This window comes from Cryptococcus neoformans, chromosome 9 (genome assembly GCF_000149385.1).
Source record: "Cryptococcus neoformans var. neoformans B-3501A chromosome 9, whole genome shotgun sequence".
Lineage (NCBI taxonomy): Eukaryota > Fungi > Basidiomycota > Tremellomycetes > Tremellales > Cryptococcaceae > Cryptococcus > Cryptococcus deneoformans.
In genome coordinates this window covers 416,373-438,138 of record NC_009185.1, presented here as the reverse complement: position 1 = coordinate 438,138, position 21,766 = coordinate 416,373, and the positions used below count along the sequence as shown (strand labels likewise).

Here is a 21,766-nt window from a genome sequence, read left to right as displayed (position 1 = left end):
GAGCAAGTGCAATTCCCGCACATCGTGGAGGTATTTGCTGACCGCGTTATGATCAGAGGTAATCACGACAACAATTTCCCTGTCGCCCAGGTTAAATTCTCTGCTCCGTGAATGTCGATTGAAATCGCCATTGGTGATAATCCACGATAAGTTCCAGCCTGCTAATGCATAAGCTCTTGGAAAGGCTCACTCCCACACCATACCAGCTTAGCAGACGCTATATCCATCTTGTTGACAAGCCATAAAAATGACGAGGACTTTGCGAGAGAAGTTTGGGCAGCTGGTGAGCGCCCCCGTTCACGAGCCTTTGGAACCCACTGAAAAACCATTTCTTCCTCTAGCAAGCAACTCTGTCGCAACTAGGAAACACGACTTGCGACAAGCCGAGGCGGGCATCATCTATCTGAAGGCGATTCTTGATGGGAAGGAAGCACAAGTAGCCCAAGTAGTCGTTGGTGCAGCTTTCAGCGCCAATAGGCCTTAGAATGTCCTTATGAGTCGTTGAACACGAACAGTTGAGGGCGAGCAAGGAGTAAATAAACTGTATTGTTAGGACTTGCCATGCAGAAATTGTCTTCCTTTCAAACCTTAAAAGCATATATGCTAATAAATGCATTGTATATCAAGCTACACCTGCTATCACCATGTTAGATTTCAATCTGGGAGTATCACACTGGATATAAACTCACCACAAGCTTACGCGCCGGGCCTTTGCCAGTCGTAGTTCCACCCCTTTCCTCTGCTCTCCACGGGAACCCACGCTTCCCTTGGTACCAAACCTTCCACTCTAGTCTCCAACCATCTCTGCTCCAAAGTCTTCTTTCCCTTTGGCTGTTCTCCTCTCCTATGCGCCTGTCTGACTGACGCAACTGCCAGGTTGTACACTTGTCGGTGGTATAATCCCCCCTTGCCATCTGCACTCTCCGGACCTCCATTTTCATGATTGGTTATCCTCTCAAGCTCATCACACGCTTCCACCATGCTCTTGTACTTGGCGTCCAACGCAATCTTTCGAGCCTCACGAAGTTCACGCTGGTAAAGCTGCCATGCTCGTTCAATAGTTTCGTACGCTTCAGCGGAAGGAATGACTGCCTGAAGTCGCTCGAGGTAGTCGGGGTGGTATGAGCCTGTAGGTGAAGAAGAAGTGGGAGCGTAAGAGTCGTGAGGGTAAAGTGTGTTTCGGAGGACTTCTGAGCGAGAGTCGGCGGGCTGGTGCAGATGAGGATTACCGCCAGAGGGCTTGGCGGCAGCGGCGTAGGCCCTTCGGAGTAGAGGTCGGGCGATAGGTGCAAGGGGACGGAAGGATGAGGACATTATGTGGTTTGTAAATGCTTTTTTGGTGAATAGACGAGGTTTCGGACGTTTTATTGGAAAGAGGAAAGAGAAAGTGGTAACATGGAGTTTGAGTGATGTCCGCCGTTAATAACTAACGCCGACATTTTCCGTGCCTCTTCAACGGACGGACGAACGAACGAACGTCGGACGACAGTAGAAAGGCATGGCTCGATCGAGGCGACAAGCTGTGATTTCTTCTACATAGATGTTGCATACTGGCAGACTATATTATGTATTGCTACACTTTCATTATTACATTATTCGGTGACTTCAAGGACGATCTTTAACCAGTAGGGGTCAGCTATGATCAGTCCCAAAGGAAACCTTAACCTACTTTGCCGCTGTTCTTGTTGCCCTCCATAGCCTTGTGGGCCTCAGTAACTTTGGACCAGGGGTAAATCTGAAGGGATATTTACATAAGTGCTTTCCATGTGGACCAAAGCATGTGAGCTCACCTCATGAACTTTGATTGTCATAGTATCATCGAGGATCTTGGGTAAGATCTTTTCTTCAAACGTCTTCAATAATTTGGCCTGGTACTCTGGACTTCTGGACCTCAAGGTAGATCCCTTGAAAGTCAATCTCTTGCCTAAGAAAGGAGCCATACTGGCTCCCGCCGGGAATTTGGCGCCAGACATGAAGGCGAGGGAGTAAAGTGTGCCATCCAGCCGAAGGGCATTAACGTTCTGGAGGAAGTAGTTGGTCCCAATAAAGTCGATGACGAGGTCAACACCATTCGTAATTTTTTTGATTTCTTCCTCAAAATCTATTTTGTGTTAATACAAAAAATCGCACAAGACTATAATGACCTACTTTGTGTCTTGTAGTTAAACACATGCAATCTGTCGGAATGACCGAGCTGCTTCAAGAACTCTACCTTTTCATCTGTTCCGCAAGTTGTAAAGACCTTGGCAGCACCGAGAGCGTGCACTAATCGCAGTTAGACATAGATTTCGTATATGGTTGGAAGGTGACGCTCACAAGCAATCTGGATCGCAGCGATACCAACACCAGAGGCGCCCGCGTGAATAAGGACATTCTGGCCTTCCTTCAAAGGCGCTTCGAGCGTCAAAGCTTGAGTAGCTATTCCTCTTGAGTCAGTATTGGCTATACGGAGACAAATCACTTACCGGTCATCCACACCTCAGGAATAGAGGCAGCCTGGACCCAGCTCAACTTCTCGGGCTTGGCCAAAAGCATTATCTCAGGAGACACGATATACTCCGCATAAGCGCCCTGGAGGTGGTGCGTCAGGGGTGGGTCAAAGGGAAGTATAAACCACCTACTCCATAGGACAAACCAAATACCTCATCCCCTTCTTTCCATTTATTCACTCCCTCTCCAAGTTTGGTAACAATGCCTGAGAACTCAACCCCCAAGATGGTTTTGGAAGCCTGAGGAGGAAGGGGATACTTTCCCTCACGTTGAAGGATATCCATGCGGTTCAAACCAAAGTTCCTAATCTACAGCAAATCCGTGGTCAGCCTAGCTCTGCAAACGATAATCCCCCACTCACTTTAACTTGGACTTGGCCATTTCCGGGTTCGGGAGTGGGTTCTTGACCCAAATAGAGATCATCGGCGTGGCCAGTACCATTTTTGATCAATACAGCCTTCATGTTTTCTGGTATTTGAACTTGTCTGGCGACTGTTGTTCCGAATAATCGAATGGAGCACGGCCGAATGTACCTTGAGGTTATTGATGTGGTTGCCCGAGGGGTTGGAGTAGAGAGAAGACGAGGAATATGTCTTGTCTGCAGTGTCCTAATTAGAGGTCGGGAATGTGACATAGGAAGGTAAATATAGTCTACTGTGGATTCCTCGTTACTACCAGTGATTATTTCAAGATCTCATGCGACGAATGACTGATCGCCGAGTGCTAACAAGTGAGCGTCATAACGAAAGTGGAGGCGGCAGGTGGCTAATAATCCGATCCAAAATAGAGAAGAACAGCGCGGAAAAACAAAACAAAATTTTACGTAATACAACCCTAAGAGGGCATGCTACTGCCGGCACCAACGAAGCGGCTAGTGACTATGCCACCGAAGCCCATTGTTGATTTGAAGGTGTTTTCTTTATCTATATTAGTTTTAATTCGGTCGATCGAGTCTTGTTATTTCATGCGTGGGAGTAATGTTGCATGGCGGATCCAGTCGACAGTGAAATGTAGACATAACCAGCACTGCACGTACCCCTGTTTAGGTGATGTTTTACCCGTAGCCCATGAGTGAGCACAGTAACGGAATCGCACCACCATTGATACTCATACTGTATTAACTTCTGCACCGCACCAGTTCGTCGCCCGCCGCTTTGTCAGATAAAGTGTCGTTCAACATTCGTTCGTTAACTTCATGTTTCCTCTTATTCCTCAGTTTCTTTTTGCCCTCCCTGTTTGTTTGACTTCTCTTAAAAGCTCTCAAATTTCTCCTAACATTCAAACAGTCAGTACCATGGCCACTAATCGTATGTCTCACAAGTACATAGTTCCAACATCCAATTGCATGCCTCACGAGTCATCCTCTGCCTCAATCAACGATCCCCTTGCACCCTACCAAAGCCCCATGGGTCCGTCCCCGAACTTCAGGCACCAGTCCTCTGGCAACTTCCGTCATACCTCGGCACTAATCAAGCGAGATAATAGAGAAGATGAACAATGGGGAGTACAGAGTCATTGGTCCGATTGGGGAAGTGAGAATTCGAGGGCAGGAGGCAAGAAAGATGACCGACGTAGTGGAGGTTTGAAGAGAATGTTTACCAAGTCTGGTAAAAATGGGAAAGTTGAGTAAGTGCACTGCATATGGATGACGGGATTTGCCAGCTTATGCCGAGAGCAGTCGCTCCAGGTGCTCATCCGCCGACTTCCTCCTCAGTCAACCGAAAGAGCGTTCGTCTCCAGTTAAAGACATCAAGTCACCGATCCGTTCAAGCCGCCCAGCAACCGAATTCTTTCCCAACTTTCTCAAAGTATCCAGCTATAGTCCAAGTCGGCAGCATACCCGACTTGACGATTCCCATGGCGCTGGATGTAGTCCCCGAAGCATCGAAAGGAGTATATCAAAACACAAGAGAACTCCCTTGAAGACCAGTGATGTTGTTCCTCTTCACTGGAAGAGCGCAGATAGAGCTAGAAGTCCGTCAACAGGTAGAAATAGCGAGTCAAGTACTTCGCCTTTAATAGATAGAACGGGCTCCCTGGTGCAACGTCTTCAAAATCTTGACAACCTTCCGGACAGTCGGTATCCTGGCCCAAAGGCAAAAGGCTCGTATGGCACACCGACTCCTGACCGACCACGACCTTTCAGACGAGCATCCCAGTCAAGCGATCTTCTACCACGTCTTGACTGCCAGAGTCCTTGTGCTCAAAAAGGGGGCCCCCAGACTCGCGAATCAGAGGAGGACGTTTTTTCTGCACTTGCTTCACAACAAGAACCATCTCGTCGAAAGCGGTCAGCAACCCAGCCAACTCGTCGCAATGACCTTCACGAACAACCTTCCCGGCAGCCTAGTCGATCTTTATCAATCAAGCGCCCTTCAGAGGCTAATATCGCTCACTGGACGAATTCTCCACCTTCATCTTCGGCTCAACACCATAGACAAGGTTCCATGGACCGTGCGGAGGCCCTCGTAATGCTTGAACGGATGAAATCGACGGGCAAACTCAGAATCGCCAACCCCGATCCTCCTGGCGTATCCAATTTATCTATGACCCGTCAGCTCTCACCATCACCTACGAAACCCGTAAACGCTTGCAGCTTGTACGGCGGATTGGCCTCTGATTCTGATGATAGCCTGTCAGTCAACAAGACCCCACACTGTTTGCCAGACAAATACTTTTCAAAAGAAAGCCAGGGCAACTTTCCGGCCAAATCGTACACAACACCTAGCCGCAGTCAAGCGTACGCATCGTTCCGGAAAGCTCAGTCAAGCCGCAAGACAAACACTCCCACATCTAACCGACCTGAAAGATCTCCCCATTGTCCTCTCCTGGGATCAGCCGCCGCAGGAAAGTCCCCGTTGCATAATGACGAACCCTTTGTTGATAGTTTGGCATATCTCACGTCTCCTCAATCTCCTTCTCAGTCCCTTGCTCGGAGCTCGACGGGCAACATGTCTGTATTCCACGGATCGCATATTGGATCGCCCTCACCCAAGAATAAGCACGGGAAAGAGGAGGAGGAGTTGTTACTGGATAGCGATGCGGACAGCAATGTCGACAGTGGTGACTATAGGACATTGTTCGGAAGTGTAAGGAGGCTTAGTGAGGGAAATTCGTCAGTGACGGACATGTATCTGGAGAGCTTTTACAGCGATGATGTGAATGGGCAGGATACTAGGGATGAGAGTCCCGAGCCGAGGATTGTGGAAGACGGGCCTCTTCTCCCGAAAAGTCTGAGTTTGAGAAAGACGAGAAAGGTAGGAGATCGATTGGTAAAGGCATGAAGCGCTAGGACAATGGTTTCTTGGAACGGGATGTGACAGTTGAGATGTTGAATTGGATAGTATACATAAATCCCTGTACTTTTTTTTACGAGTCAGTAGATGTCGTTTGTTCTTGTACACATGAATTAGTAGCTTGTTACGCGTTAGCTGTAAATCTAATCTTGATTTATGCATCTTTTGCCATTGGTAATTTTCGTTTTTTTATTATTCCTAACTAGACCAAGAGCAAAGAGCTCAAAGTAGCCTCGGTGGCCACAACCTGCAAAAAAGTTGTATCAGTTGGGTGATCAAGCTTTAAAAAGGAATATAGCAATTTACCTCGAGCGCTTGTTGAACCTCGAGTTTTCTCCTCGCCTGCTGCAACCAGTCATTCGCCAACTTGGCCGGCCATCCTGTCAGACTGTTAATCTCTCGCGCGGCACCATCCAAATCCTTTTCGGCAAGACACCACTCGGCCCTAGCCAAGACGGCACCGACGCTGTCTCCGGGAACTCGTCCGGCTTGGGGTCGGAACATGATCTTGGAAAGACCTGCTGACGCAAGATGGGAGATGACGGTGGCTTCTTCAGGAGCGGGGACGAGGGAGGATGATTGAATTCGGGGAGCGACAGTGTTGGTGAACCATGATGAGAGGGCGGCAAAGGATTTGACACCTGTTTGGGGGATACCAGACTTTTCAATCTGCTCAAGGGCGGAGCGGACGACGCCTTCACCGCTGCTTGCTGTGGGAGTAGAGAGGCTCTTGAGAGCACGGAGCTCGTCGTCAAAGGCAAGATCACCAGAGTCGACCTTGGACTGCACAGCTCGGAGGGCGGACCAGATCTTGTGGAGTCGGACATTGTCGTCAAGGGTGGCAGAGTTGTCGAGGGTGATTCGCTCGAGCTGTTTCAGCGAGGTGGTGAGGCTGTCAAGCTTGGCGAGACGGCCACCACGCTCAGTCTCGACTTGGGTCTTGATGGAACGGAGCCATCGTCGCTGGAGCTCGATACCTTGGGATACGACCTCTTCTCTGAGCCTGAATTATTGTTAGTTTCACGAACAAGTACAAGACTTTTTTTTTTTTTTTTTAGTACACTTACCTCTGTTCAATACTTTGCCTCTGTTGTTCCAACTCGCCTTCCAGCTCCTTCCTCCAGTCCTCAACCATAGTCTGTCTCTCGTGCTGCCAAGTCTGTTTCAATCCTTCCTCAGACTTGGCCTTCTCAGCCTCCATGCTCTTCAAAAGCGCCTCAAACTCCTTCTTCTTCTCGCTGATAGACTGCTCAAGCTTTGCCTTTTCGGCCTTCTTGACTTCCTGAAGCCTAGCGTTGAGCGCAGTCAGGTCGTCCTGGGCCTTGTTCAGGATACCGGTAGCATCGGAAGAGAGGGCCTTGGAAGGGGTGGAAAGGGAAGACGTCAGAGAGTCAATGGTGGAAGCAAGCTGGGAGATGATGGGCTCCTCGGAAGCAAACTCCTTGACCTTGGGGACAAGCAAGGGGAGCCTCTCCTTGATCTCTTCGACCTTTTCCTCGACCTTCTCCTTCTTGGTGGACGGAGGAGGAGGGAGGTAGTAGCCGGGAGGGGGCTCGTGGCCGAGCGGAAGAGGAGGACCGGTGTAGAGCTTCTTGCCCTCGTAGGAAGGGACTTGCGGCGTGACCGTCTCTGGCTTGAGCTCACGGGGTCGCTGGGTGTCGGGGAAGGGGCTTGAAGGTCGCGCCTCGGCGGGCTTGACCTTGTCGGCAGCCGCAGCGGCCTTGTGCTCAGTCTTGTGCAGAGCACTCTCGGCAGCCCTGACGATACCCTCCACGCCCTCGGAAAAGTTGAATGGCGCATCCTTGGTTGCCTCCTGCACCTTGTGCTTGGCCTCGCCGGTGAGCTCCTTCAGCCTGGCCTCGGCCTCGTGGGTCTTTTGCTCGACAGCCTTCCTGAGCTCCTCGGCCCTTTCGTGGATCTTCTGAGACGCCGTGTGTTTGCCGACGACGTGGTCCTTGGCCTCGTCCGCCTTGTCCTTTACCTGCGCAGGGACCTTGACAGCCTCCTGCCTGACCTCGCCAATCGTCCGCTCGACCTTTTCCGTCCTGGTCTCCGGCCTGGCGCCCGTGATGGACTGCCATGCCCGGACGGCCTTCCCGCTCACGTTGTCCCAGTCGTTGTCGTCTGCATAGTCCGCCACCGCCTCGCCGCCCGGCACGTACTGGGTGAAGAGGTCGCGGTACGCGTCAGACTTGGTGCCGACGTAGCCGGACAGCGCGTAGAAGCCGGCGACACCGAGCGCGGTGTAGACGAACACCCGGCGGAAGCGGCGGGGCCTGCCGGGAGGGGGCCTCGCCACGGTGGACGAGCCGGGGACGGCGGGCGGCTTGGCGTGGGCGACGGCCGGCCTCGGGTGGACGACGCCGGTGGGGGGAGGCGGGTTCGGCGGGAGGCCAGAGGCGGGGGGAGGCGGCGGGGGGGGAGTCGCGAGGAGCTACGGGGGGTCAGCGGCGGCCGGGCGGGGGGCGGAGACTGACTCTTCGCTGGGGCTGGGGGCGGAGGCTGCGGGGGGCCCGGTAGTGGGCGGTGCGCAGCTGGGCGTACATTTTGATGGCTTCTCACGTGGTGGAAGCTGCCAACAACGTCTCACATACACCCAGCAACGAGCCCGAACCCCGGCGTTATCGCCTCCACCCGGTGTGGCACAGTCTTGGTACATTCGCCGCAGGATACTTCTATGCATGCACATCCTATACGTTGCCGCGTGGCCCACCCTCATGCATGACAGCCCCATGCTCAGCCGCCCACCGCCCAAGCTCAGCTGCCTGCTCTCGCAGAACCCGTACACGGCTCCTCATACGCCCGTCCAGCGGCAGAGCACGCTCATAGTCGCACAGGCCCCCAAGCCACTGCCCCGCAGCATGCACATGCTCGGCGACTGTCATAGTGTTGTCAGCACCAGAGTACAGCGTGCGAATCATTGGCCGAGTTACCATGGTCGTGTATCTTGTATCCTGGCGGCTTTGCAGAGTACTCTCCCTTCAAAAGCTCGCAGACGTACAGCCTGGCGCGAACCATACGGAATACCAGCCAGAACAGCTGAAAGGTAATGACGTTATCCGAAACCATTGACAGGGCGTGAAAAGCACTGTTCAGAGTCTCGATGCCTCTGAAAAGCAATTCAGCTTTGCCACGTACCTCTCCGACATGTAACTGCAGCCGCGCGAGGCGATAGGTCAGCAGGGGGATGGGATACGTTGCAGACGAGTATCCTTCGAGAAGACGTTGATGATAGTATTCCAATCTTTCCAGGTCAGCGTCCCTGGCTTTTATGAATCGCTCCTCAGCTGTTGCATCAAGCGAATAACGATACAATGCTCACAGTCTGACAGGTAATGTCCTTCTTCTTCCAAAATTTGGAACGGCCTCATTACAGCCAATGCGTCAGCTGCCCATATTTGATTGATATCTTTGGCCTCGCCCACTGCGCCACAGCGGGTACAAGCAGTATCGCCTGCAGACACAATTTCTTCCTTTTCACCATCCACCGATGCCAAGGTGATTCTTCTCAGCAGACCCTGGTATCCATGGTCATTTGATTTCGTACCATGACAATAATGTTTGGCTGCCCAGCGGATGTCGAAAGATAAACTTGCATTGCAAACTGAGCAGTTGGCCTCATGGTGGAATCCATACTTTTCCAGAAATAGGCCTCGCTGGTAACATGGCATGGTAGGAGGGACGTAGGAAATTTTGACCTATCCTTACCCCGTCAATCCATCTGTTCACTAGATTCTCTTTCAAGCAAACCTACCTCTTCTCCGGGTTGGATACTCTCAACCGCGACAATCTTCATCCCTCCATTCGCTACCGCTCCCAAAGGAAAAACGATCTGGGCATTAGGCCGGCAGTCATGGCCGACATTTGATATCACAGGGGATATACACAACCCTACAGGAGCGGCATCTGCACCGTACATGGTGAATGAACAGGACAAGACCTGAACCTGGATTAATTATTCAAATATTTTCTATAGACAGCGCACCAACCCTACCTTTCTTACTGCGGTCATAATCTCCTCATATTCTGGACCTTTTCCCTCATCGTTTTCCATATATGCGTCAATCTCTTGAGCCGCGAGATCGACATCAAATTCTTCGTAATATCCAAAATTGTCAAAGACTGGTTGCAAAATGTTAGCAAGAGTCAAAAAGGCCGAGAGATTCCCAACTCACTCTCATGTTCAGGAAGAAACGTTTCCGTCTAAAAACATCGTCAAAAGAGGTCCCTTTTTTCTCCAAGGCATCCAACTCACGGGATTCCTCCGCTGCTCTCGAAAGATCTTTACCACCAGTCTGACAAGCGTTGAAGGGATATTATTTTCGCGAATGGCCTTTGCCAAACCGAGACATTCTTGTAAATGACTTTCACCTTCTTTCATCCAACAATTCTGCACTATCCGCATAAGCTTTTTTGTCATCCATAATTCATTACAGGGAACGAAAGAAATGAAAGCGACACTTGCATGGCTACAGAACCGCACGAGATTGCACCCTTTGCAAATCTGAGTCACCTTTTCACCGCTCCACAACACTCCCAGCGTTTCTGTAGACTGCTCATCATTATTCATACACCCTATACAGTGTGTTTCCAACAGAAAAGTGCCAAGGGTCGGGAATTTGGCGGTTGTCTCCAGCAAGACACTTCCCGCACGTACTTCTGGTCCGTCGTCCTCGCAAAGCTGGGCATGGCGATTCGGCAAAAACGCGAGACGATTGATCCTTTCCGGAACAGGAGGAGGAGGCGGTCGCAGCATGATGGGTGAAGAAGCGCTACTAGCTCGTCCGACGAGAGATGGGTCTGAAGAATGTGGTTTGACACGTTTCGGAAAAGATGTTTGTGGAGACAGCGTGAATTCCCGTCGTGGATTGGTAGGGCTCTCCAAATACTTTTCAAGGTGTACCGACATTTCTCTGCTGGGGGTAGTGGCTCTCGATAGCAAAGCGGGCGTGGCTGCTTTGGTAGCTCTCTTACCCGCCAGGTCGGAAGATGGGCCGATGTTGAAGTAGACTGATGTTGGCGAAATCGTAGGCGGCCCTTCCCCTCCTTCTTCTTCCAATCCAGGTTGGTTGACTGCAACGTTTCGCTGTTTTGCCTGTGCCTTTTCACTCAGCTCCAGACCAACTTTTTCAATTCCCTGTAGATCGCTAGCATCAGCTAGGGTAGCTAACAGCGGCGGCGTCTGAGAGGAAGCAGCATGTAAAGTGACAGGTGAATCATTCGAAGCCAAGTCGACAGGCATGGGACTGGGTGTAAGATTATCGGGGAACGGTGTCCCTTCTCTTTCTCTCTGTCTGGAAAAGTTGTCCTGAGATGGCATGTTGTTAAGAGAGTTGAAAGATGCATTGGAAGTCGGGTGTGAGACGATCAACGATATATAAAAACAGATGTTTGTGATGTTCGGAGATGAGTCAGCCAACATGTACTAATCATTCGTGTCAAAGTCAGCTCTAGACGACCACTCTTAAGAAACAAGGCAAAAAAACGCACAGGCCTCTTTTGAATACTCGCCTAAATTCGACACCGTACCATGTCCATGTATATGTATAGGCTCTTAATAGCAGCGTTTCGTAGAGGTTTTTATCTGCATAAGAGGAGACTCGCTGATGCTAAAATGATGGGTATTATAATGCATGGGTATTGAATGATCAAGTGTAGGTAAATCTATACAACGCTTACTACCTGTCAGCTCCTTTACCTCGAAACAGCTACTGGAAAAAATTTACCTTATCCACCATGAAGAGTGGAGATGAAGACGATCTCGTCCCTATCTCTAAGCTCGTACTCCAGCTCCCCTTCAAGCTCCCAGTCGGCATCATTGATCAAGACCAATATACCTGGCCTCCTAAATCTCAAAAGTTAGCCTTAACCCTGCCACAGACCGAAAATTTGAGGCGTACACCCCGTCTCCCTCCCCAAACATTTCTTCCCTCTCACTCAACAAGTTCTCCTTCATCCATTTGACGACATATCGCATATTTAACGGCTCGGGAGGGGTAGTACCGGGAACGAAGCGGGGAAGGTGAGCAACATGCTTGGGTTGAGAGGAGAACAAAAGATGAAGGCCGCCACTATAACAATCAATGTCAGTGTTAATACATCTGGGACTAAAACGTGGTCCAAGACAAGAACCCAAAAGTGTGACATTACATACCCGAATTCGAAGCGAACTTCCATGGTATCGTCCCCCTTCACTCCAGCATCAGTTTGAACTCCACCAGTAATTTTCTCAGACGAAGGCGCCATGTAGCCCAATCCGTTGGAGTTGATGACAAAGTCGTCAGTAGTTGCCATGCTTGTTCAGTGTTTAGATGACCAAAGTAGACAATGTCAATGGTCAGGCGGCGAAAAGAAGAACACAAAATAAAGCAGAAGCAAAACAGCGTCGGAGATTTCCCACGGTCGTTTCGTTGGCACTTCGTTTCTTGATCATCGCTGTCCGCAAAATGAGCACGAGTCTGCCTGGCACGAGTAGCTATTAGGAAGCAGACAATCTCCTTCGCAAACATCCTCAAGTCAGTAGATATGAAGCTACCAGGCATTCCCAGAAAATTATGGGTATCGCTAGCCGAACCGCTGTAACGTCCTACTTCGTTAAGACTTCTTTATGCAATTTCAGGTCGAACATGATGATACTCAATCAATCATCATTTACAGTACAGTCAATCTGCGTTTATTTCGTTTAATGGCTTTGCTTATTAGTAATTCGCACACTACTCCCTTTTTTACGAAGATTGGCCTGGAAATTTCCAAGCATGATATAATAATGGCCAGCGACGACGTGGTGGCCAGGGGTCAACAAAAAAAGGGACTGCGATTAAATCCGCGTGTAATCAGATAAGAAGATTTTTACCGCAGCAGGAGTTAGAACGAATGAAGCAAAATAAATAAAACAAAAAGTCCAGCAGCGCACAGGGGTCGGAACCGGCCGACGTTAATATTTTCTCTGCCGCTATACACATACCATCTCATTTTCTCTTTCCATTCCGTTCAGCCCTTACTATAATCCTGCAAAAAATGTCTGTCCAGGTATCTCCAGAGCAAATGGCCACATTGAAGGCTACTCTGCTCAACACTCCCGGAAATGTCCCCTTGCATGAGCGATTCAGGGCCTTGTTTATGCTCAAGGCTGTGGGCGGTGATGAGGTTGTCGACATCGTTTCCGAAGGTGGGTTCATATATGAACGATCCGTGAGAATAAGCTCAACATTCAATTTATACAGGTCTTAAGGACCCTTCACCTCTCTTAAAGCACGAGCTTGCCTACGTCCTCGGTCAGCTTCTCAACACCCGTGCTCTTCCCACCTTGTCTCGAGTCCTTGAAAACCCCACCGGCGAGCATTGCTCTATGGTTCGTCATGAGGCTGCTGAGGCTCTTGGCGCTATTGGTGCTGAAGAGTCCCTCCCAATTTTAAGAAAGTACATGCAGGACGAAAATAGGGAAGTCCGAGAGACCTGCGAGATTGCAGTCGGCAAGATTGAGTTCGATTTGAGCGAGGAGGGAAAGAAGGCCAATGCCAAGTGAGCTCCTTTTACCTTCTTTTTATTGCTCTTCCGCTGACCTTTTAAAGCCCCGACTTCCCCACTATTGACCCCGCTCCTTCTGCTGCCCCTTCCGACATTCCTTCCCTCCGCGCCGACCTTCTTAACACTTCCCTTCCCCTCTTCCAGCGATACCGTGCCATGTTTGCGCTCCGTGACTTTGGTGCCGGCTCCAAAGAGGCTGTTGAAGCCCTTGCCGACGGTTTCCGAGACGGCAGTGCCCTTTTCCGTCACGAGATTGCCTACATCTTTGGTCAGCTTTCCAGCCCGTACTCCATCCCTTCGCTTCTATCCAGGTTGAGGGACGCCAAGGAAGACGACATGGTCAGGCACGAGGCTGCCGAGGCTCTTGGGGGTATTGCGTCTGACGGCGTGGAATCTGAGAACCCCGAGGTCGTGCTTCCTGAAGACGAACGCCTTCCCGAAGGTGGTGTTCTTGCCGTTCTGCGTGAATGGGCCGTCAAGGCCGATGCCCCTACCGTTGTTCGTGAGTCTTGTCAGGTCGCCATTGACATGTGGGAGTATGAGAACTCTGCCGATCAATTTAACCCACTTGACTCTCTCTCGGCCAAGCAAGAGGAGAGAGAGAAGACTGAGAAGGTCAACACCACGGGTATGGAGAGGTCTGCGCACGCTGCTGTTGCCGCCATGGGTATTGCTGCCTAGAACTTCGACGGAAAGACTGATACGACGTATTTTCGGATGGTTGGAGATGAAAAGGAGAACGAGTCAGTTCTCAGATGTTCTTGTTGTATCCCCGGCATGAAATGTATTGACCTTAGCTTCTCATCATTCGGCATGCATTATGTTCTTCGCATATCACACGACTTTTCACTTTTCTAATCTAGAATTTACAGATTTTGCAGAGCTTGACAGTGGATCAAAGTCCCAGCCCCTCAATCTCCGTAGCCAGACTGCCTAATCTTGACTCCTTCCCAGCCCATCTCTTGACGCTCTCTTTGCCCTTTGCAACCTTGCCAACCGCCAAGCCTCCAGCCGCCTTGGGGCTCGAAACGAGATTACCAAGTGCGATCGCAGAGCGGTAAACAACTTCCGTGTCTTCCTTTTCGGAGTCAAGGATTTGGTTGATGAGATCAAGGAGTGGTGACCCGAGGGCGACAGGGAGGTTACCTTCGACAGCCAAAATCGAGAGACTATTGTCAAGTCAGCCCGGAGGCAGTGGTAACTGAGAGGCTACTTACTGAAGCACTATAGTAGCACCCGCAATCCTTACATTCTTGCCTACCTTACCCCATTCGACCCCTCCGACATTAGCCAAGATATCCTTAGCAACATCTTCCGTAGACAAGACCATTCGTCCGTTTGCAGTAACGAAAAGGTTGGCAATGGCACGAAGAACGAGGAGAGTGTTGGTCTCTCGTGGCTTTGAGGGAGGATCGGGGAAAGGTAGGGAAAGAGAAGCAGCGATGAAGAAGGGATGAGGAGGTGAAAGGGCGAATGCCGGAGATGTGGCTGCAAGGACTCGAGCAAGGTCGATCACTATCCCTTTCGTCAATTTTCACTTTGAACATACAATACTAAACAAACGCACAAGGGAATCTCTTGTCTTCAGGCCACTTTTGCACTAAAGCCAGAATCGCACCCGTGTCAAATTTTTCCTTCCCGTCCTGAGAGTTAGGGTTGGGCAAAGCTACGGCAGGCAAGGAGAGGAAAGCGTAAACCTCTGTGAGGGTCTTTTCTTCTTCTAAAGTCAAGGCCAATTCGGGCTTATCCATTAATCAGCTCGCCAGCCCAATACTGCAAGAAGACGACGCTTACTTTGGAAGTTTTCAATTCGTCGTTGAATTGTTGGATCTTGTTCTTTGCGGCGCTTACGTTGATTTGCTTGAAGGGAAGATACGTCTTGACAGGCAGGATACCCTTAGCGCCCGATTGTTGGACAGGTGCAGATGAGGCGGTAACAGCACCAGTGTATCGCGACCCGCCAGTGAAAGGATCTCCACTGGAGGTGGTGTTACCAGTAGTTGAAATGCCACCACCAGTATACCTCGAATCTCCAGTAAATGGGTCCCCAAAACCGCCACTACTTCCACCAGCTCCAGTGGTAGGAACGCCGCCACCTGTGTACCTTGAACCCCCAGTGAAGGGGTCAGCATAGCTTGCAGTGTCTTCACCTGTACCCAGCTGCACTCCACCGGTGTTCTTCTGGATAAACTCTACAACTTGATCAACGTAGCTGGTTGGGAGTTCATTGCGCTCAAGAAAGCGTTGAGCCGCTATCCATGGATTTTCTAGAAGTCCAGATCAGCGGGATCTCTTGTTTAAATACAGCATTGAAAGATGGCGGCTTACCAGCGACATTATAAGGCAACTTGAGTGGGGGCATCCCTTCGGAAACATCTACGTCAAACACATAATCATATTCTTTGCCTTCATACAGCTGTTTGCGACCTTGGCCGATGGCATCAACGACTTGGCCGATTTGCTGCCAAGTGGATGACGGCGCAGACCACTGAAACCACAAGCTAATTAGCCGGCGAAAACAGATTAAGAGGCACAGCATACCTGGTAAGCCTCAACAACGCCATTGTTCTTGATCATAAGAACTTGCCCATCCTTCTTACCTGCAGCTCACTGTCAGTGGCATTGCTTTTCCCGAACGATACGTATCTTACCTTCCCTACCCAGAGCCTCGATTCCAGGAAGATCCGAGTGCTTGACGTCCCCCACTTGACTCTTATCCAATTGCCTCCCTTTAACTTCGTCATCCCATGCAGCCAACTCCTCAGGCCCAGCAACGAGCGCTCCTTCATTGGTAAAAAAACGGATGGTAGAGTCGGATGAGGATGAAACAATGTATGGTGAAGAGGCTACAAGAGATGGGACGACGGCACAAGACCAAAGCGAGTTGGAGGTGTGAGGAATTGTTTGGATAAGCTCTGTCTCTGTGTATCGTGTGAGTGTGTCTCTTTGTATCGACAGACAAGCTTACCAGACCAGACACGCATTGTCCCATCCTCACCAGTGGTAATTGCGCCGCTACCATCTGGGAAAGTGGCAATAGAGTAGACGAAGGATGTGTGACCCGAAAGGGTGCGGATGGGAGACGGTTTATCGAAGGAGTAGATGTTGACGTTACTAGAATGACGATTGGCGAGACTCATTCAGTGCCTGACCGGAAACTTACCCGTCATTCGCACAACTCCAAAACCCTTGTCTGTCTGGTTTCAACGCCAGACCTCTTACCGGTTCAGTATGGCCAGTGTATGTCTGAAGAGGAGTTGTCCGGCCTGAAGCAGGATCCACAGAATGAAGTATGATCTTCTTATCCGCAGATGCTGAACCTAGGTAAGCTTAGTTGTAAGACGAAAGGAGATACTAACCAGTGAGGAGGCGGTCTTCGCCCACAAACTTAACGGACCATACAGCTTGTTCATGTGCCTTGATCTGGATGACTTTTTTGAAATCCTTCCACACGATCACGGTTCTATGATTTTCTATCAGCGTATCATCCGGCGTATTCCTGAAGCACATACTTGTCCCAACTGCCGGAAGCGATAAGTCCTCCTTGGCTCACGTCCATACAGCACAAGTTTTGGGAATGCTCAATCAGGGTGTGTGTAGGTTCTGGCAAAGGGGAATCATCCGCGGGTGCGGGAGAGTCCATTGCAGGTAAGACGTAGCTGGCAAGGATACCAGAAGATGATCCAACGAGCAAAAAGGCTTGAGCCGGTTAGAATGCTTCTCTGTGATACCTGGCAAGACCCACCTTGCCCGTCCCATCTAGTCATTCCCACACAGCTAACATATCGTTTTTCTGGCCCTTCGACCCTAAGCTTGACGTCCCATTCTCTGGAAGCATTCGAAGGACCCCATACGATTGCTGAGCCGTCTCTGGAAGCCGAAAGAAGGAGAGGTACCTGTTGAGATGGCGCGGTGACGTTGCGGACGTCCGCTGCGTGTCCATTCAATGAGAATGCTAGCTTGTACTGCTTAGGCATGATCCTGTGGATAGATAGAGATGTGGATGTGATCGTGCAGGTACGAAATAGCTGAGCACATCGTTCTTCTAGTCTCCATAATCATGTCGTCAGCGTTATTATTCATTCAGTAGTTGACACACATCGGCGATGGCCGCCCGAGAGACGTCATCATACTCTTCTTCTTTCTATCTTATTTCGATATCCTCATCGGTTGTTGTTTATCCTTTGGAGAATACAAGGATCGAATGCTTATGGCCACTCTCATGTCGATAAGATACCTCTAAAATGCCAGATTTACTCACACCACAGGCTCTTGCTACCGGTAAGAGTTCAACGGATAGATGCAGGGCTGATCATCATGATAGCCGGTCCGCTCTTACTCGACACCCTTTTCAAGCACTATCTTTCTCCACGACAACATTCGGATGATGACAAGAATAAAGCGAGGGAAGACCTCATGTACGATGAAGGTGTGTGCGATTGGATGCCATCATTATGTGATATTGAATAATTCGCCTCAAAAGCTGACAATTAGTATAAGCCTTTGTGCTCATGAAGGTTGGTCACTTGTAATGTTGATCCCGCCCTTTGTATACTGACATGACACAGACATTCCTCGAAATGGCTACAAAGTAAGTAGAAGTCAGTTATTTGAGAAGGTTCTATCTTAACAGTTGCTGCCCTCAGGCATCCTGTTGCTGCATTGCAGCGCTTTGGCCAAGTTCGCACATTATCTCCACCGTGGGTCGCTGTACACCGCGTTCAAGTCCCGTTTCCTTCCCTTCAGTTGGCCGCTGAATACATGATCACTGCCTTTGGGGGCGAAGAAATGGCTTTCAAGGTGGCTGGCGGTACAAAATGGTGGCAAGTTCGTGCCGGGCAGGGCGTCGAGGCCGAGTGGATCGTGATGAAGAAGGATTGGAAAGATGTGATCGCAGAGGAGAAGAGGGAAAAGGGGAAGAGGAAGGGGAAAAAGAAAGAAGCTGAAGGAGAGCCTGAAGATAATGAATGTACGCTCAGACGAGTCCCCGAAAGCACAGCTGACGTCTTGCAGTCTTGCCTGAGATGGACCGTCTTCGATGCATGTTGTACAGTAAGACTTGTCATTTATTATGCGGACTTGTTGCTGATACCGTTTGTTAGTTCATGGAGGAGCATACTACTGGGGCTCCATCAACACCCACCGTTATACCATCTGGCGTCATGCCCGTAAAATGCATGGTCGATGCTTTGCTGTCAATTACCGCAAAGCTCCTCAATACCCTTTCCCTTGCGCGATCCAAGACTGCCTTGCAGCCTATCTTTATCTGATCAATCCGCCCCCTGGAGCACCGCATCGCCCAGTCGACCCTAAGTCCATCGTGCTGGCCGGAGACTCTGCGGGCGGCGGACTTTGTTTGGCGTTGCTGCAGATCTTGAGAGATACACCAGGCCTGGAGCTACCTGCAGGTGCGGCTTTGCTGAGTCCCTGGTCAGATTTAACCCATAGTTTCCCAAGCATCTTGCAGAACACAGCCACTGTAAGTATAGCCATGATTTAGACCTCTATGCTCATAGAAAAACCAATAACAGGATATTGTTCCACCATATAGTTTCATACACGTAAGCGCCTGCTTATGGAATGTCATATCTTGATCTAACGTGCCATAGAAACCGTCGTCTCTCTGGCCTCCGCCTCCTCCTACCGTGACCCAGGCGGTCCAGTCTCGCTTACGGTCAAGAGTCAAAGAAGCCGCCGCTCGCGTTCGTGATCATGACAAGGAAGCAAAATCCAGAGAGAGCCATTCAGAAGGGACCAAAGGAGATAAGCTGTATTCGGTTGTATCGCGAATATCGGCACGTTCTCATGGCAAAGCTAACGAGGGACATGAAAACGCCGGAGGTGATTCCAGGATAGAAAGCCCCAATGCTGTTCATGCTTCTGCCCCTACCGGTGTAGAAGCATCTGACCCGTCTACTTCTCCATCCTCGACGCTTCATCCGACAACTTCCTCTCCTTCAGACCCGAAAGCTCATCCTGCTCCCAGAGAAGGCCCGCACAATCCTTCTTTCGCCAATCCCGCATCCTTATTTTCCACTTTAGTACCACCTTCTCCTAATGAGACACGACCCACAACCCTTGCCCAATGCACCACTCCTCTTTATTTGAAGGTCAAAGACGAGAAGGTTGTGCTCGATACTCAGATTCAAATCTACGCCACAAATGCGCAATTGTGTCATCCATGGGTGTCTCCCGTTTTGGGATATTTGGGCGGCTTACCGCCGTTGTATATCATGTGTGGTGATAAAGAAGTGTTGAGAGACGAAATCATCTATTTGGCCCACAAAGCAGCCAATCCGTCGGCTCATCCTCTGCGACCCGACGTCGTCGCCCTTTTGCCTTCCCTCGAGGGTATCGAATCGCGCTACGGCCCAACGAATGTGCATCTTCAAGTCTACGACGGGGTGTGTCATGACCTCCCGCTTTTTTCAATGACCACAGCAGCTAGAGGGTGTTTCCGAGCTATTGCGAGCTTTGCGAGATACGTGACGCCGAGTACACCTGGGAGCCTCTACATGGGGAGAAACTCGAACGCTGCAGAAGAGAGTGAGATATCTACTCCTGCCACTCCGAATACTCTCTTCACCCCCATCGACCCAGCCGATCCAGTGAAACACAATAAAACTCTTGGTGCTCCCATGGCTTCTTCCCCCGTACAAGTTACCCCTCGTTCATCTCAAGCCAGTCTACGTCCTCATGGAGTTACTTCCATGCCTTTGCGTCGAACAGAACCTTTGTTATCTGATATCCCAAGCTTGTCTGGGCTCGCTATGCACGACAATGATCGATGTTTCGAGGAGACAGTTGAACTCGAAACGACCCACGGAAAAGTCGATGGAATGAAGGAGAAGAAGAATGAAGTGGGTATACTACCCCTTCGTCGGGGAACGAGTCTCCCTGAAAGTTCTACCCCTTCCGGAAGCGGACCACAAAGTACAGCCATGACTCCCACTGCTAGCGCCACCGGCGATCAAGTCCTTGGTGACGAAACAGGCCCCCGCTTCGCCTTTGGAGCCGGTGATCAAACGGAAAAGGATAAGGGGAAGAGCGTGGAATTTGAAAAGCGAGAAGAAGAAGCGAAAGAAGAAGGGGAAGAAGGATTCTCGGGGCTGAATGACTCGAGAGCAAAGAAGGGAGAAGCAGGCTGGCCGGGGATTTATCGTGGAGACAACGTGTGTCGCTCAACCTTTCAATGAACTGCGTCGCTGACACATTCACATCTAGCCTTTCACGGATCATATGATCCGCGAACGAGTTTCCAACACCGGCGTGACACGACCTCTGACTCCTCCGTCCGAGATCCAAGCACTTACTATGCCCCGTGAAGAGATCGGTAAGATTAAAGAAGGTCCTGCCATGCGATACATCAACGGGCAAACGCTTTGGGATAAGAAGTACAGAAGAACGGGAGAAAGGGTGAAGAAGAGGCGCGAGAGAAATTTACTGCAGGCGCATAAGGCTGGAGAAAAGATTGGAACAGGACTTGACGGTGTCATAAGGGAAAGTATGAGGGCTGAGAAGGCAAAGAAGAGGAAGGAAATCATTAAGGAAAAGATCAAAGGGAAAAAGTCGTACGAAGAGGATGAAGAAGAAAGTGAAACCGAGAGTGCAGTGGAAGACGAACCAACAACTGTGAGAACCAGCATGACTTGGACGTGGGCGTTGAAGGGTGAAGCCCCTCCTCCGAGCGCTATCGTATCTCGGCGTGATTTCGCAAGTCATTAACCTCTCATTAGGCATGCACCAGCTGACCATCAATTAGTCTGAAGCGCGTCAGTTGGCTCTGATGGCCGATCGTATTGACTCTCCAGCATCCCATTCCACACCTCTACACGGGCTTAATATCTGGGTTGGGCTAGCGGGGTTCTTCAGTACCAGTGCAGAAAAAGAAAAGACCAAGGCGGTCTTGAAGCAAGTCAAAGAAGAAAAAGGAAAGAAGGCTATATCAGTTGAAGATGATGCAGGCGAAGTTGGAGAAACAAAGAAAAGTAGAGGAAAGGTTTGGAAAATGTTCCGTTGGGGCAAGAAGTGATGAATTGTAAGAAATATAGAAAGTTTTAGAATCAAGAAATAAATGCAGATGATTCTATACATGGTCATTATCCACTTTACTTCTTCCCTTTCTTATCTCCCTCATCCATTATCCATCTCTTCGGCACACCTCTTTCGACCAAGGCTTCCGTGATCAACTTCTGTTGGCTACCTTGCACCAGTACCTCTTGTAGGCCCAATTTCGGGGATACCCCTTCTCTCGGCTGGATTGAGGCGCTTCCGGCGCACCGCTTACGCATGTCTTCGGCGAAAGACTCGATGTCGACGTTAAAAAGTTCCAGGCCTGTGACATGTGTGACTGTTCTACGACCCCCACGAGATTTCACTGTCATGGTTATTGGCTGCAAAGCACCCTTCCTATGAAGCAGCGTATTAGCGTTTGTGGTGTGAAAAGTGGCGCA

At 50.1% G+C, this 21,766-nt stretch overlaps 10 protein-coding genes across 10 annotated transcripts in view; 3 read left to right on the top strand and 7 right to left on the bottom strand.

The window, feature by feature from the left end:
* Positions 1 to 696: 696 nt before the first annotated feature.
* Positions 697 to 1,314, bottom strand: CNBI1530 (hypothetical protein; the record flags this gene model as incomplete). Its single annotated transcript, XM_768446.1, has 1 exon — positions 697 to 1,314. The coding sequence occupies one exon, from the start codon at positions 1,312 to 1,314 to the stop codon at positions 697 to 699; it is 618 nt and encodes a 205-aa protein (XP_773539.1).
* A 278-nt stretch (positions 1,315 to 1,592) lies between these two features.
* CNBI1520 (hypothetical protein) lies at positions 1,593 to 3,124 on the bottom strand (the record flags this gene model as incomplete). The annotated part of the gene is made up of 8 exons (XM_768445.1): positions 1,593 to 1,616; positions 1,670 to 1,735; positions 1,791 to 2,101; positions 2,149 to 2,265; positions 2,317 to 2,418; positions 2,466 to 2,571; positions 2,622 to 2,798; positions 2,852 to 3,124. 8 exons carry the CDS (start codon positions 3,122 to 3,124, stop codon positions 1,593 to 1,595), a joined length of 1,176 nt encoding a protein of 391 aa, XP_773538.1.
* Positions 3,125 to 4,155: 1,031 nt separating this feature from the next.
* CNBI1510 (hypothetical protein) lies at positions 4,156 to 5,774 on the top strand (the record flags this gene model as incomplete). Its single annotated transcript, XM_768444.1, has 2 exons — positions 4,156 to 4,218; positions 4,401 to 5,774. The coding sequence occupies 2 exons, from the start codon at positions 4,156 to 4,158 to the stop codon at positions 5,772 to 5,774; spliced, it is 1,437 nt and encodes a 478-aa protein (XP_773537.1).
* Positions 5,775 to 5,988: 214 nt separating this feature from the next.
* Positions 5,989 to 8,332, bottom strand: CNBI1500 (hypothetical protein; the record flags this gene model as incomplete). The annotated part of the gene is made up of 4 exons (XM_768443.1): positions 5,989 to 6,033; positions 6,093 to 6,789; positions 6,854 to 8,220; positions 8,264 to 8,332. 4 exons carry the CDS (start codon positions 8,330 to 8,332, stop codon positions 5,989 to 5,991), a joined length of 2,178 nt encoding a protein of 725 aa, XP_773536.1.
* Positions 8,333 to 9,055: 723 nt separating this feature from the next.
* On the bottom strand, positions 9,056 to 11,106 carry CNBI1490 (hypothetical protein; the record flags this gene model as incomplete). The annotated part of the gene is made up of 6 exons (XM_768442.1): positions 9,056 to 9,484; positions 9,541 to 9,732; positions 9,790 to 9,908; positions 9,962 to 9,989; positions 10,042 to 10,194; positions 10,270 to 11,106. The coding sequence occupies 6 exons, from the start codon at positions 11,104 to 11,106 to the stop codon at positions 9,056 to 9,058; spliced, it is 1,758 nt and encodes a 585-aa protein (XP_773535.1).
* A 407-nt stretch (positions 11,107 to 11,513) lies between these two features.
* On the bottom strand, positions 11,514 to 12,080 carry CNBI1480 (hypothetical protein; the record flags this gene model as incomplete). Its single annotated transcript, XM_768441.1, has 3 exons — positions 11,514 to 11,631; positions 11,687 to 11,857; positions 11,941 to 12,080. 3 exons carry the CDS (start codon positions 12,078 to 12,080, stop codon positions 11,514 to 11,516), a joined length of 429 nt encoding a protein of 142 aa, XP_773534.1.
* Positions 12,081 to 12,803: 723 nt separating this feature from the next.
* CNBI1470 (hypothetical protein) lies at positions 12,804 to 13,994 on the top strand (the record flags this gene model as incomplete). The annotated part of the gene is made up of 3 exons (XM_768440.1): positions 12,804 to 12,954; positions 13,010 to 13,307; positions 13,358 to 13,994. The coding sequence occupies 3 exons, from the start codon at positions 12,804 to 12,806 to the stop codon at positions 13,992 to 13,994; spliced, it is 1,086 nt and encodes a 361-aa protein (XP_773533.1).
* Positions 13,995 to 14,208: 214 nt separating this feature from the next.
* Positions 14,209 to 17,290, bottom strand: CNBI1460 (hypothetical protein; the record flags this gene model as incomplete). The annotated part of the gene is made up of 12 exons (XM_768439.1): positions 14,209 to 14,482; positions 14,531 to 14,828; positions 14,881 to 15,055; positions 15,108 to 15,580; positions 15,642 to 15,801; positions 15,855 to 15,913; positions 15,965 to 16,234; positions 16,282 to 16,427; positions 16,477 to 16,627; positions 16,673 to 16,776; positions 16,826 to 17,012; positions 17,059 to 17,290. The coding sequence occupies 12 exons, from the start codon at positions 17,288 to 17,290 to the stop codon at positions 14,209 to 14,211; spliced, it is 2,529 nt and encodes an 842-aa protein (XP_773532.1).
* A 340-nt stretch (positions 17,291 to 17,630) lies between these two features.
* Positions 17,631 to 21,345, top strand: CNBI1450 (hypothetical protein; the record flags this gene model as incomplete). Its single annotated transcript, XM_768438.1, has 11 exons — positions 17,631 to 17,742; positions 17,814 to 17,830; positions 17,882 to 17,904; positions 17,960 to 18,282; positions 18,327 to 18,365; positions 18,416 to 18,792; positions 18,845 to 18,874; positions 18,923 to 19,015; positions 19,082 to 20,485; positions 20,538 to 21,026; positions 21,076 to 21,345. 11 exons carry the CDS (start codon positions 17,631 to 17,633, stop codon positions 21,343 to 21,345), a joined length of 3,177 nt encoding a protein of 1,058 aa, XP_773531.1.
* Positions 21,346 to 21,421: 76 nt separating this feature from the next.
* The window catches only part of CNBI1440 (hypothetical protein), a gene marked incomplete at both ends in the record, with an annotated part of 2,077 nt that continues 1,732 nt past the window's right edge, over positions 21,422 to 21,766 (bottom strand). Inside the window, one exon of the mRNA XM_768437.1 lies at positions 21,422 to 21,722. Coding sequence (XP_773530.1) covers positions 21,422 to 21,722 — 301 coding nt within the window. The remainder of the gene's footprint in view (positions 21,723 to 21,766) is intronic.